General features: G+C 38.0%; 1 protein-coding gene across 1 annotated transcript in view; it reads left to right on the top strand.

Moving 5' to 3' along the window:
- Window positions 1-15,475, top strand: part of PDZRN4 (PDZ domain containing ring finger 4) — a 364,107-nt gene that overhangs the window by 337,306 nt on the left and 11,326 nt on the right. Inside the window, exons 6-8 of the mRNA XM_047742655.1 lie at window positions 2,633-2,731; window positions 7,449-7,511; window positions 14,610-14,711. Of these exons, the coding sequence (XP_047598611.1) occupies window positions 2,633-2,731; window positions 7,449-7,511; window positions 14,610-14,711 (264 nt within the window). The remainder of the gene's footprint in view (window positions 1-2,632; window positions 2,732-7,448; window positions 7,512-14,609; window positions 14,712-15,475) is intronic.

Raw genomic sequence — 15,475 nt, 5'->3', positions numbered from 1 at the left:
CTAATAGAATACTGTATGTTAACTGTATTGGAAGTAAAATTATAAACCTAAAAAAATAATTACTAATGATGATCTCTTTAAGAAATATTCATCACTTTTCTTTATGTACTAAGAGCTACTTGTGTGAGGAAATAGAAGGTAACATTGAATGCCCCCCTTTGCTAGGAAATAGGTAAGATGACAAGCCTGAAATCCACTGGCTGCCTAGACAGGCAGATCTCTAGCAACTCCAGACAGTTAGAAGGAAATATGAGGGTGCTGAGTGTCTTAAATGTAGGATATTAAAAACAAAGATGTCATAGATAACTTTGAGACCTATTCTACAGTTTTGCTGAGGTCCAGTAGGATGACAATATTGAAAAAATTACATTGACCTCAGGATCTTTGTCTTTCTGTTGCGATTCTCGAGTTGGTGCTTTGATTTGCAGTATTGAAGCCTTATGGGTAGGTTCTGCCCTCTCTATCTTCACAGACTGGTTCCATTTTATTGCAGAATATTTCAGCATGTGTCTCCTAAACAAACCCCAGAACCATACTGCAGCCTTGAGAATGTCGAGAAAACACTTAAAAAGCAAGACTCCCTCTGGAAGTGTCTTCCTGCGGCAGAGGGACTTTCTGCCCTGCTATAAGAAGGACGCTGAAAGTCAGGGCACAGCTTTGACTACAGCTCCTCATTTGCTTTAATTTAAAGGTCCCAATCTCAGTTCTTTATGGAGTGTTTAGGTTTCCTTGTAGGCCTCTTAGGAATCATAAGCTTCTCTCCTCCTTAACTGTATAGTGCATTGCTGTAATTGAAGCTCTTTTGTTGCTGCAATTTCTTCCTAATGTAACAGTTTCAGTCAAGTATTTTCCCCCCTCTGGAGGCATTAATGATTGCCAGTTTTGAGAATACTCTTGCTGGGTATGTACTTTTTTTACTTCCGGTGCCAGATCACACCACTGTTTCCTGTTCTTCCTCAAGGTGAAAGGACTTTTCTCCCTTTTTCCCTTACTGTTTAGCATGCCCTTTTTAACCACTGTGGTGGAATTTAGAGAATCTTTGCCAACCAGTTACAAAGTCATTCTTCATAGTTTCATGGAGTTTGCCAATTTACAGTACATATCTCAGGACAGAGGACCTAATGTTGTTTTATTTGCTATCAGCTATGAAATTATTGGTCACTAGAGCTTATGATAGTCTACCCTTGCTAAGGATTTTCCTATGGTTTATAGCATGTCATTAAAATAAATGGTTATTTTCCAATGACAAGGCCTGCCCTAAGATACAAAATTGAAAGGGAGGCTCCTTCTTCAAATGCAACAGAGTATTCTGGAAAATATCCCCTTGTCTGAAGTTAAGTGAGCTTTTCTTTATTTAGTCCTGGTAGCTATTTCAGATAGTACATGGTTAAATGGATGCTTATTATAATCAAACTTCCTAATCTTCTTTTCATTCACACATGCATGTATACACACACATACACACGAAATCTGTCTCCCATTAAAGAGGAAAGACTGCTTAATTATTGTTTTACAGAAAGTTACAAACACCAGGAAAGATTTGAAATAAAAGCGGCCACCCTTCAGCCTGGATTTGCTGAGTGCCCACACTATGCCTTTCCCTGTTCTAGGACCTGGAGAAACAGCACTAAGCAAGGCAAACAAATTTGCAACTCCCATAGAGCCCGAGTTCCAGAACCCTCATGCAGACTTCTCTTTCCATTTCCATTTTCTTTTTTTTTTTTATCTTATCTGATTATTTATCAAAGGGCCTTATATTCTTCATCCAATAGGAGCAAATTCTCCATGATGAGAACACTAATTTATCTTTTAGTGCTGGGAATTATGCGATTTGTCCTAAAGTCATCTGTTTCTGAAAGTAGTACAAGTCTATTTCATTATATAAAAATGAAATACACTGAAATTTATTATTATTTTACCGAACATAAATCAGGAAATAGATTCAATATACATTACCTAAGGACTGACATTTCAAGCCCCTTAGCTATGTGTTTCAGTAAATGTGTTTCCATGTTCATTTACTGCTACATTTTGAATCATTGCTTCCGCTCATATGACTGTTGATGTCTCTCCCTTCAGCCTGGATGAACCCATTTCATTCCAAGGGTTAGAGCCTCTACAAAATAATAGAAAGCCTTGGCCTGAACTACACAAAACACTTGCTGATTACCATATAGCATAGAACTCCAGAGAAGGATTGACACGGAGCCCAATGTAGTCTTTTTTAATTTGAACTTTGTTTTGTTTTATTAAAATACAAATAAAATCCACAGTAACTCTCAGTATTTTTATGAACATTTTTCTACCTACTTTGACAGTCTCAAAATATCTTACTGATTGATGCATATTTTATACTTCACTGTACAATTTTTAAGCCTTAAGTTTATGATTTGATACCAAAAACATTGCACTTTTCCACCTGTACAATGAAAATTTGAAACATTGGCTTGAGTATATAGAAATAGACATTGAAGGTACATTTGGATGATTTTGGTAACATAAACTAATTCAAATGTTGGGCAGTAATTATGAAAACCTCCCAAGGCAACCCAGGGAGTATCAGTGAGTTCTCCATTCTGCTGTGGGATTTGTTTCTGAGATAAATGTCGTTCTGTGTGTGTTTTTCTCTCAGGAGGTCGAGCTGTGTCGTGTTAGCAGTCAAGAGAAGCTGGGCCTGACAGTCTGTTACCGAACAGATGATGAAGAAGACACGGGCATTTATGTCAGCGAGGTAAGAAATGCCGAGGAGGGGAGATAGGGGGAGGGAGACTGCGAGTAATGGAGTCAAATGACTCACGATGAGAAAATCCTTGGGAGGCTTGGATGTGAAGAATTGGCCATGTTCCAGTACTTGTCACTTTCAATTAGGAAAGTAAATTATGTTGCCCAAGTAATGTAATTATTATCAGCTTGTTTAATGGGGATGCTTTCACCCACAGAATCCCAGTAAGGAAAACTGCAAAAATGGGAGCATTGTCTAAATTTGAATAAATTCTCCTAAGTATGCAGGAAGTCAAGCAAAGTTTCTGATGAGCAAACATTCATCCTTCCATTCCTTTTATCAGTGCTTTAACAAGAGCATTGACTAATTGTTTTAGACCTAATATCACAAATATTACATATTTTACTCTGCTGGCAGGATTGATACCTTTGAATATCCACAGAATGTATCTGTGAGTTTTTTTTTTTCAACCCTATAATCAATGTCAGAAAGTGAAGTACGTGTACGTGAAACTCTCTTAGTGTTAATGACTTTGAAAAAAATGTGAAGCATAATTTATTATTATAGTTGATTTTTTAAGACTCATCAAAGAATCGTTTTGTAAGAAGTAGTAAAGTATAATTTATTTTAATTATATGTACATATGACTGAAAATTATATAAATATATATAGAAACACATAGATGTGTATTGCCTAACTCCTTCCCTTATATATCTATACACACACACACACATAATGCGTGTGTGTACATGTAAATGTGTATGTGTGAAAAAGAAGTTAGACAAACTAGATACTAATTAATGTCCCATGCTGTTCCAAATGTTCTTGGCCATGATCTTGTCTCCCTGAGCTTCAGCTTCCTTGACTAGAAACTTGGTACAACAATATTTATCTCATTGCTTCTATAGAGGTGTTTAGAATATGGAAAAATAATGTAATCAATGCAATTAGAAAATTACCCAGCTCTATAAACGTAAATGTTACTTTTTATTACTTTACCAAAGAATTTACTGTCTGGATCGTGCATTGAAAAAATCAGAGAATGATTCACTTATACGCCTCTTTTTTTTTTTTTTTTTTTGGCCATTTATTTATTTATTTATTTATTTTACAAAATAACTTTAATTTTTTTTTAAATTTTTTCAGCATAACAGTATTCATTATTTTTGCACCACACCCAGTGCTCCATGCAATCCGTGCCCTCTACAATACCCACCACCTGGTGCCCCCAACCTCCCACCCCCCACCCCTTCAAAATTCTCAGATCGTTTTTCAGAGTCCATAGTCTCCCATGGTTCACCTCCCCTTCCAATTTCCCTCAACTCCCTTCTCCTCTCCATCTCCCCTTGTCCTCCATGCTATTTGTTATGCTCCACAAATAAGTGAAACCATATGATAATTGACTCTCTCTGCTTGACTTATTTCACTCAGCATAATCTCCTCAAGTCCCGTCCATGTTGCTACAAAACTTGGGTATTCATCCTTTCTTTTTTCTTTCTTTTTTTTTTTTACAGCTTTATAAACATATATTTTTATCCCCAGGGGTACAGGTCTGCGAATCGCCAGGTTTACACACTTCACAGCACTCACCATAGCACATACCCTCCCCAATATCCATAACCCCACCCCCCTCTCCCAACACCCTCCCCCCATCAACCCTCAGTTTGTTTTGTGAGATTAAGAGTCACTTATGGTTTGTCTCCCTCCCAATCCCATCTTGTTTCATTTATTCTTCTCCTACCCCCTCAACCCCCCATGTTGCATCTCCTCTCCCTCATATCAGGGAGATCATATGATAGTTGTCTTTCTCCGATTGACTTATTTCGCTAAGCATGATACCCTCTAGTTCCATCCACATCGTCGCAAATGGCAAGATTTCATTTCTTTTGATGGCTGCATAGTATTCCATTGTGTATAACCACATCTTCTTTATCCATTCGTCTGTAGATGGACATCTAGGTTCTTTCCATAGTTTGGCTATTGTAGACATTGCTGCTATAAACATTCGGGTGCACGTGTCCCTTCGGATCACTACGTTTGTATCTTTAGGGTAAATACCCAGCAGTGCAATTGATGGGTCATAGGGTAGTTCTATTTTCAACATTTTGAGGAACCTCCATGCTGTTTTCCAGAGTGGTTGCACCAGCTTGCGTTCCCACCAACAGTGTAGGAGGGTTCCCCTTTCTCCGCATCCTCGCCAGCATCTGTCATTTCCTGACTTGTTAATTTTAGCCATTCTGACTGGTGTGAGGTGATATCTCATGGTGGTTTTGATTTGTATTTCCCTGATGCCGAGTGATATGGAGCACTTTTTCATGTGTCTGTTGGCCATCTGGATGTCTTCTTTGCAGAAATGTCTGTTCATGTCCTCTGCCCATTTCTTGATTGGATTATTTGTTCTTTGGGTGTTGAGTTTGCTAAGTTCTTTATAGATTTTGGACACTAGCCCTTTATCTGATATGTCATTTGCAAATATCTTCTCCCATTCTGTCAGTTGTCTTTTGGTTTTGTTCACTGTTTCCTTTGCTGTGCAAAAGCTTTTGATCTTGATAAAATCCCAAAAGTTCATTTTTGCCCTTGCTTCCCTTGCCTTTGGTGATGTTCCTAGGAAGATGTTGCTGCGGCTGACGTCGAAGAGGTTGCTGCCTGTGTTCTCCTCGAGGATTTTGATGGATTCCTTTCTCACATTGAGATCCTTCATCCATTTTGAGTCTATTTTCGTGTGTGGTGTAAGGAAATGATCCAATTTCATTTTTCTGCATGTGGCTGTCCAATTTTCCCAACACCATTTATTGAAGAGGCTGTCTTTTTTCCATTGGACATTCTTTCCTGCTTTGTCGAAGATGAGTTGACCATAGAGTTGAGGGTCCATTTCTGGGCTCTCTATTCTGTTCCATTGATCTATGTGTCTGTTTTTGTGCCAGTACCATGCTGTCTTGATGATGACAGCTTTGTAATAGAGCTTGAAGTCCGGAATTGTGATGCCACCAACTTTGGCTTTCTTTTTCAATATTCCTTTGGCTATTCGAGGTCTTTTCTGGTTCCATATAAATTTTAGGATTATTTGTTCCATTTCTTTGAAAAAAATGGATGGTACTTTGATAGGAATTGCATTAAATGTGTAGATTGCTTTAGGTAGCATAGACATTTTCACAATATTTATTCTTCCAATCCAGGAGCATGGAACATTTTTCCATTTCTTTGTGTCTTCCTCAATTTCTTTCATGAGTACTTTATAGTTTTCTGAGTATAGATTCTTATTTACAATTGCACCCAAAACTATAAGATACCTAGGAATAAACCTAACCAAAGAGACTATACGCCTCTTTTAAATGGACAGCTATGGTCATCCCTCCAAATATGGTGAGGAAGTAGGTGAAGAATTTTCTTCTGTAATAGGCACAGAGATACAAATGTCAAAGTTTGGCCTTAGTTTGACCACAGTTCTGTAAGCAAAGTTTTAGATTGTGAATAGCTTCTCAGTAGGATACAGTTGATTAATCATACTTCTTTTCCTCTAGTAAGTCTCTATTTACCATTTAAATATGCCCACTTTGGAGCTTAACTTTGTAGGAACAATAAAGAAGCCACAGGAACTGAACATATGTACTTGGAAGGGATATTTTCCTTATGTTTCTTACATGTAATAATAGTGTCTTTGTTCTTGATCGATCACTTAAAATTCACTTATTAGGTGGCACCACCTAATAAGAAAGTAATACGTAACATCTGGATAGGATGAATCAACCTCATACTACACTTGAAATACTTGGCTTAAATTAAAGACTTGATCAAGTAATCTTAAATAAATGGCTTAGTGCCATCATTCAAAATATGATAGACAGATTTACCCCCAGTGAACTGTAAGTCATCACTCAAGTTTGGCCCATTAAAATGTTGGTAAACCCCTAATGAAGGCTTAAATCTCTATTTGTTCTAAAATAATTTATAGTTAATACACTTCACCTTATAATTTAGAATCTAGTAATGATCTACATTGGTAACTTTTTTTTTCATTTTTAAGCAACATCAATTATAAATCTCTTTATAAATTAATGTGTTCATGAGACAGAAATTTCTTTAATAAAATGGACTTAGTATAGCTCTCAGCTTTTCTAAAACAGCTAAACCAGGATTTAAAGATCACCCTAGTAGAAAGCAAATTTCCTGGGTCCAGAGAATCCTAGAATTAACATCTGCTGAAGATCATGTCAGCTGAGGACCATGTCTGACAGTTTGGATACAGAAATGAGTGAACCAGATATTTAAAAAAGAAGAAGAAGAAAGAAGAAAGAAGAAGAAGAAGAAGGAGGAGGAGGAGGAGGAGAAGGAGAAGAAGGAGGAAAAGAAGAAGGAGGAGAAGGAGAAGAAGGAGGAAAAGAAGAAGGAGAGAGAAGAAGAAGAAGGAGGAGGAGGAGGAGAAAGAAGGAAGAAGAAGAAAAGAGCAAAAAGAACGAAAAAAAGAGAAAAAGGGAGGGAGAGAGAGAAAAATCATTTTCAAATTAAATTCTGCTGTAGTTCTAACTTTTTTGTTATTAATTCTAAAATAGTCCACTTACATTTTTTGAATCAGTGATTTTTATTTAACAGAAAACTTTGGCATGCCTTCTATAAATCAGTAGAGAATTTTTAACCAGGTTACTAAAAATATTTTTTAAGTGATATTTTTAAGTTCCTGGGGGAGTATCGCATAACCAGTTGAAGATGTGTGTTTTCTCCATTACAGGTGGATCCAAATAGCATAGCTGCCAAAGACGGCCGAATTCGAGAAGGGGATCGAATTTTGCAAGTATGTGAGATGGTTATTTCCTTTAGTGTCCTACCGTTTGTTCAATAGTTTCCATTTTTTTTAGTTTTTTATAAAATGTTAGAGAAAACAATTTGTCTTTTCTAGATAATGGCATCCACAAAACAAACAGCTATTGTTTAAAAAAATTTTAAGTAAAGATGATACTATTGATTAAGAATTATTGGCTAATAATTAGTAATTAAGGTATCATCTCTGGACTTGGATTACTCAGCTTCACCTCCCAGCTCCACCTCTTACTTTACTCCTCATTCTAAACCGGTTTCCTCATCTTAAAAAATGGTAATAATAAGACATATTGTTGCAAAGGTTAAATGTGAGTATACCTCTGGAGGGCTTAGCACACTGCAATGTAAGTAACAAACATTAACTTCTAGTAGTAAGAGCAACAGCAACACCAGTTACTGCTGCCTCTTCCAGAATAAATTAGGGAAACATGGATTCCTATGTTCCATGAGGACCTGAAAGTCTAGAAGTCTGAAGAAATTTGATTTATGTGAAAATGTAGAGACTGACAGAATTTCAGTTTAATGAGCAAGATGATAAATGGAACATAAGGGGGATGTGGAGCTGGAAAGAATTCCAGGCCAAATTAGAAATGACTTTGAATGCCAAAGTTTGTCTTCTATACCGGCCTCGACCCTCTCTCTCTCCTCTGAGTCCTTTCCCATACAGAGTGCTACAGAAAGACACACAGCTCCCCAACTTGTGTGTCCAGATTAACCCAAATTTAGAGCCGAGGCTTGAGTTTACTGCTGATCATACAACTACAAAGCTGAGAAGATGACTCGCAAGAAAAACTGAGGAAGTTATCAACCGTTCAAATATTCTGCATAACTTTTAGACCATATGATGAACCTACAGCTCCCACTTCTCTTTCCTAGATGTGGATGCTTGACGAATGTTGCTTTGCATTTTAACAAGAATAGATTCAACACTCTGCCTAGAACCAGGACTTCGAAAACAGACCAGATGCCATCCTGGCATTTGGGGCACTCCCCGTGCAATTAGGAAGACAGCTGCCCACACAGAGGATGACAATGCAGGGGGCACTGTCATGGTCACGGCGTGGTGCACTGCCTGGGGCCCTGACCACAATTATCCTGCCCAGCCTTCTCCTCGTCTTCCCTTTCTGTAGGGCTCCACTCACTGATTCACACCTCTACTGCATACCCTTGCTCCTCTCTAGCTAGATGCTGCAGAACTCGTTTTTCATCAAGGAACCGCTCCTAAGACTCCAGTTAGGAAGGAATAAAACTATGATTTGCGGTCATTCATGGCCCTACTAATTTTTAGAAAACTTCAAGAATATAACTTGTATTCCTATAGCTCCTTAAGTGGCGACCTGTAGTTAAACAGAATGGACTGTGTCACAGGCTCTATCAGGGCAAGGGAAAGTGAATCTGGAAACCAAGGCATTGTCTTGTTTGCTACCATACTTTCAGTGTCTTTCTCAATCATGCATGAATAAATGAATGAATGAAACAGGTATTCAGTGGACAGAGTGATAGGATAAATGAATACAATCTGCAGTAAAGCTTTACTGATGTAGCCTCATTAAAAAACAAGGGTACCGGGTGGCTCAGTGGGTTAAAGCCTCTGGCTTTGGCTCAGGTAATGATCTCAGGGTCCTGGGATCGAGCCCCACATCGGGCTCTCTGCTCAGCAGGAAGCCTGCTTTCCCCCTCTGTCTCTGCCTGCCTCTCTGCCTGCTTGTGATCTCTCTGTGTCAAATAAATAAATAAATAAATTAAAAAAAAAAAAAAACAAGGGTACCATTTTTGTGTACTATCCAGATAATGAAAGTTTCAAACATATTTTATTATTATTATTTTGACTTGGAAACAATTATAAATGTATCATTCACCTTGTTAACATCTACAGTTGAATATACTCAACTGAAAAGAATATAACCTCCTCATGATGCTCAAGGTCATATTGTGCCCAGCAATCATTACAGGATGCTATAATAACAATAAAATACTCAATGGTTAAAACGTCTGGAAGACTTTGTGCCACAATATGAAATCACCCTGGTTGGCCACATTTTCTGATGTGTTACTTACATTGTTTTTTTGTCATTTTTCTCTTGCTGCTTCCAGCTGTCATGTCTTCTCTCACCCTCTACTCTCCACATTTGACAGCTTCTCCAGCAACCTCACTGGCTCCTTTCCTGATTTCCAGCTAACCACTTTCTCATAAGCTAGATCTACAAATATAGTGGTTAAAATTGCATTTATTCATTCTATGAGTAGAGGTAGATAGAAATAAAGCAATTGTATTGTCATATATACATGTTATATGTTTTGATACTTCCTTATTTTCAGCTATATTAGAGGCAGATAAAGTTTTCAGATAAAATATTTGCTGGATAATAAGGCATTCCTTAATGGAGTTGTTCACTGAAGAAACAACGGCAGGATTGACAAAATGCTGTTGTCTGCCTGATTACTTTATATTCAGTGTCAAATATGTCACATTTAATGAACAAATATATGTCACATTAAAAAGCCTAGAATTCAAGTCTATTTACACACATAGGAAACAAAGAGTCTTAAGGGTGATGGTGAAATTATATTAAATAAAACTGTGACAAAATTGTACCCACAGACAAATAGCTCCCATATGGCTGATGAAGAGATTATGGGATACCCTGTAATGAACAATTAATGACTCCTGTCGCAGGGAGATGAGAGGAGGAGAAAGAGAGGATTTACTTCTTATCCTTGGAGTTTCCTGGCTGGCTTTTATTTAAATCAATCTCTTTAGAGCTATTGTGGTTTTAATTTCCTGTTCATGATGACCTAAGGAGAGTACTCCTATGGTCCTGTCCTCATGGTGTAGCTAAAATTTTCTAAAGGTAGTACATTGCGGGTCTGTTAAATGACCTCACCTAGAGACACCACCCACAGGTACTCACATGAGATTGGCCCAAGGTAGGGATTGTACAGAAGAAAAACCATGACCCGGTTTCATGAGAACAAGTTTTAACTCTCACATGCTTTTTTCCCAGCAAGCACTTGACAGTTCTGTGTGCTGTGCCATTGCCACAAGCTTGTGGTATCAGATGTAGCCTCAGGAATTCATATGGTGAAGTCCTCTCACAAAATTGCAATGCTGAGTGAAAACAGGCTTTTCTGAGCCCCACAGAGGAGGAACTAAAGATCACATACCTCCATGATCAGAGGGCTATATTCTCACTTCCTCCTTGGGACAGTAAGCGTACAGTATTCTATGTCAGCAACCTAATCTCATGTTTGCCAAAAAAGTCGGTCATGTTCCTAAGGATTACTCCCTCCCTGACAAAACCCTGCAAAAACTCAAGCACTGGGGCAGTAAGACTCCAACTGAGCTTTCTCTATCTCTGCCCTACGCATAAACTTGTCCCCAGCTTTTGTTCCTATACTTTTCTTTTCTGCCCTCTAGATAACTGTTTTCCTCCCATTTCTGTTCTGTCCACCTCTATATCTCTGTAGGTTATTCACCTTCCTTCCACACTAAAATATAAGCACACTTAAAGTACATCATGCCTCTTTTGCCTTAGGCTCCTGCATTTTCAAATAAATTCCATAGGTGGTCAGATGCCAAGAATTTTAGTTGCCCACCCACTCTTGGAACATCAATATAGGAAACCTAAAAATTGGCACATTCGTGCAAAAAAAGCTATATTAAACCATTTCTAGGCTTTTAGGGTCCTGCACACATTTGCACACACACACATACACACACACACATACGTACATACACACTCATATGCACATACAGGAGATTGGGCCTAAAGTGAGATTTTGGGTGATTTATCTTTGTAATGCCACAAATCTCTTATAAGCCAAAACAATATCTGCTTTGAAATCAATATTTATATACGGCCATGCACAGAAAATGAGACAAGACATATTCTCTGGCGCAGTTTTCCCTCATTTACGACAAAAGTTGTATGTTGCCTTTCTCCTGGTTCTCTTTCCCTCTCTTTTCTTAAATGAAAGCCTTCCATTAAACCGTGGTGACGCATTCACTCATTTATCTCCTCCGTGTGATTCTGAGTCCTTCACCTTTATGTCTGCCTGGTGTTTTCAGGCAGGGCAAACCTCTTTCCCACCAGCAATCCTGCAGTATGAGCCATCCTTCAGGAACAAGAGCAAATGAAGGTTGAAAGCTCTATCTGATTCCATCCCTCAGAACTTTTCATTCTTTGCTAAGACCCAGGGCTGCATTTCTTGCCCCAGTATCACTCTGGGTATCAAACTAATGTCTTGAGTTCAGTAGGATCTACCAGCCAGTTGGCTAAAGTGGCCTTTATTTTGAAAAAGAAACAATAAATTACGTTTTAAACCCAGATTTCTGTGGCGAATTCATTTCCTTTCACATTCACATAGGATTCTGAATGGAAATGTGTTTCTATAACATGGGATCTGTCCTTCTAGGAACAAGGACATAACGTTGGGACTGAAGACCATAGCTCTGGTCGTGCGGAGTTCACAGAGAGAGACGAATACCAACCCTAAGGAGACTGCAAATCAAACACACCATATTGTTTCTTGGTGGTTCTCTAGGAGTTAAAAATATATATGAGAGAGATGTCTTTTAAAGTAGAAAGATGTTTGCTGCTGTGGATTTAATTCTTATACATGAATTTTACTGTATTTGCTTTATTTAGAAGAAAAGAATCTTTACTGAGGATTAAAATATGAACATAAATAATTATAGTAGTAGTCATAGTCATAAGAAGTAACAACAACAAAAATATCAACGTATTTTTGGTACCATGTGCCAACTCAGAGCTCTTCCTGGATACCAGGCCCTTGGTTAAACCCTAGAGATATATTAACTCATTTAACCCTTACAAGAACACTCTGAGAAAGGCACTATTACCTGCACTTTTTTTTTTCAAAGATTTTATTTATTTACTTGACAGAGATCACAAGTAGGCAGAGAGGGGCAGAGAGAGGGGGGGAAGCAGGCTCCCCGCTGAGCAGAGAGCCTGACGTGGGGCTTGATCCCAGGACCCTGAGATCATGACCTGATCCGAAGGCAGAGGCTTTCCCACTCAGCCACCCAGGCACCCCATAGTACCTGCAATTTAATATAGGAAACATAATAGTAACATTAAGTAAACATGAATGAAGAGTATTTAGGTTAATGGTAAGTGAAATGTAGATGAAGAATTTATATGAATATACTTGAATGAAAAAAATAGTGAGCATTAGATTTTGCACAGAAAAGGTGAAGAGAAGCTGTCTGAGAGCACCCAACTCCATCTCCCCAGGATCCAACATGCCTGGTGATCGAGGGAGGATGGACGATTAGGTCCATAATGAATGGACAAATAGATACACTGCAGATATACTATAAAGAATTACTACGAAATGGACATAAGCCCCCAAAGCTCAAAGAAAGTAAACATTTTCAAGTCATTATTTTAAAAGTACACTTCACTGGGGATGGGGGAGGTTTAGTAGAATCCACCATGGCCAATTTATCTTTATTTGAGAAAAAGCCTTGGATTCAGCATAGAAATAGCTTTTCAGATGTATATTTAAGAAAAACCACAAAATTCCCTTTCCTGTCATTAGTTCCCATTTTGGAATCATAACTTCTGTTTTCTAATTTGATGAATTTTATTGTGAGTTGCCAAAAGAGGAAATGTGCTTGAAACTTGTAAAAGCTGAATTTCCTGTCTACATATATAAGTGAAAAACAAAGGCAATACTTACTTGATCAGAGTAAGAAAATATATGTTTGTATGATTGCCCCCCTCCCTTTGACTATTACGTATCGTCTGCTTTCTTTGTGCTCCATATGTGTGATAAGAGTCCAGGATTAAGGATCATTTATTGTGGTCCAGAGTTGAGATACCTGGGCTTATTTCAATAATTTTATCTGCCCTTGTGCATCAGCCAAAATCCCAAAGATCCACAAGAAGAAAATAAAATAAAATCTCAGCAGTCTAATTCATGCTTTCCAGCAGAAATGCTTAATGAAAGATGTTAATTATTGAAAAATTGGTCAGTATAGCTGCCTTTTCTATTTAATTTATTGAAATAATTAATATTTATTTTAGGCATAATTACTTGACCTCTTGAATTGAAACTTCTTTCTGCACATGTTGATTCTGTACTATGATCAAAACCTTCACTGTCCCTGTGGATTTGAACAATCAATAATATAAAATAAATATAAAATATCCAAAGAAAGAAATTAACTCAGAGCTAAATACATTTGAACATGAAAATGTAGCTTAAAATACAAACTTCAGAAACCTTATTTGCTCTGTCTGTAGAATTTAGAAAAAGGACAAAAGCTATATTTCGAATTCCAGCAGAGTCTTTTTAATCAAAAGTTTACTCAAGCTTGGTTTCTTGCAAAAAGCCATTTTTCCTCTGTGTTTTATTTTTTAACCTAAGTTCACTTAAGAGATGAGCCATAAGATATTTCATTAGCTTTGTTGTTTGAGGAAATGGACAAATCTTAGAAAGAACTGGAGTATTGATATGGACGTTACCGATGAACTGTCCTTCTTTTGATTAGTGAAGCCCTGAAAGAAATCCTGAGAGTGACTGGGGCAACTGAGTCAGACCCACACAAATATGAGATGATTAAATGAAAATGCAATCAGCAGTGGCCTGGGAGCACTGCCTGGTGAGAGATAATACTGCAGCTCTCTAATTGGCTCGTAGCAGACGTGCAGGATGACGGATTTCAGATGCGGGATTGCCAGTCCTGCTTCCCCCAGCACTATTATCTCAGAGTGACACTTCCATTACTCTGAGCGGAGAAAGATGAACGTCACCTGTCAGGGGCTGGTTAATTGTGTTGCTAGATGTATGTTGCCAGGGCGCAGGTTGGACATTTATGAACATAACTGCTTCCTCTGATGTCCGCCATCCTTCAGGGATCGATATGGCTCTTACAGTAAGCACGTAATTGAGTGAAGGCACTTACCACGGAGGGGCTGAAGATGAGCCCATTGTGTGAGTTTCATTGTCCATACATTCACCACAAATGAGCTGATATTTGCCATTTATTGTGTGCAGCATTGTGGAAATGGAAACTAATGTGCCACTTCCATTTGTTTTCTAGATAAATGGGGAAGATGTCCAGAATCGAGAAGAAGCAGTGGCGTTGCTGTCTAGCGATGAGTGCAAGAGAATCGTGCTGCTCGTCGCAAGGCCAGAGATTCAGGTCAGAGCGGATGTCGGAAATCTTGAGACTGAACTTGGTATCCATTATTTGCTGTTCTATATCGACTCAGTACTATGGCTATTGGTAAAGCCAAGTATGCAAAACATAATTAAGAGTCATCTTTCCTAACTTACCAACCTCATCAACTTATCTTTTTGGGGGGAAAAAAAAAAAAGAAGAAGGAAGGAAAAATGTACACAAGTTGGGACCATTATTCTCTCCTTCCACTTGCAAGTTATTTGAATGAATTCGTAAATGAAAAATGGTTCACTTCACATGATTCTAAATTCTGTCTGGATCCTTGCTTTAGGTCTCTATCTAAAAATACTTAATTGGCATATTAAGGTATCTTGAAAGAATCTCTAATGAGAGAAACATTTGCGTATCCAACTATCAACTTAAATCTTTGTAGGAGAACTTTATCAAATAAAGTGACCCACGTAGCATGTGTAGTTCCAAGTATAATGAAGGAATTTTTCCCAAGTGTAGTGTGATAAAAACATCTGTCCAGTCAAAAACAAGTGGATAGCTTCTGGAGGAATTGTTTTTTCTATCTTTAACAGTGGGGGATGTCATGAAAGTAAAGGAAAGGTAATGGTGGAAGAAAAGTGCTATGGGTCCTTCTTTTTATATGCTTTTTATAACCCACCACAATGCAGAAAGGACAGCACGTTGTCACCATTCTCTCCATCTGTCAGTCGTTTGAGTGAAGTTGCTTATATCACCATTTGTCTCCCAGGTTATCGATCTGATATTTTTCAAAC

Source organism: Lutra lutra, chromosome 8, assembly GCF_902655055.1.
Source record: "Lutra lutra chromosome 8, mLutLut1.2, whole genome shotgun sequence".
NCBI classification, from domain to species: Eukaryota; Metazoa; Chordata; class Mammalia; order Carnivora; family Mustelidae; genus Lutra; species Lutra lutra.
Note: the sequence above shows the minus strand (reverse complement) of the source record. Positions and strands in the feature narration are given on the sequence as shown.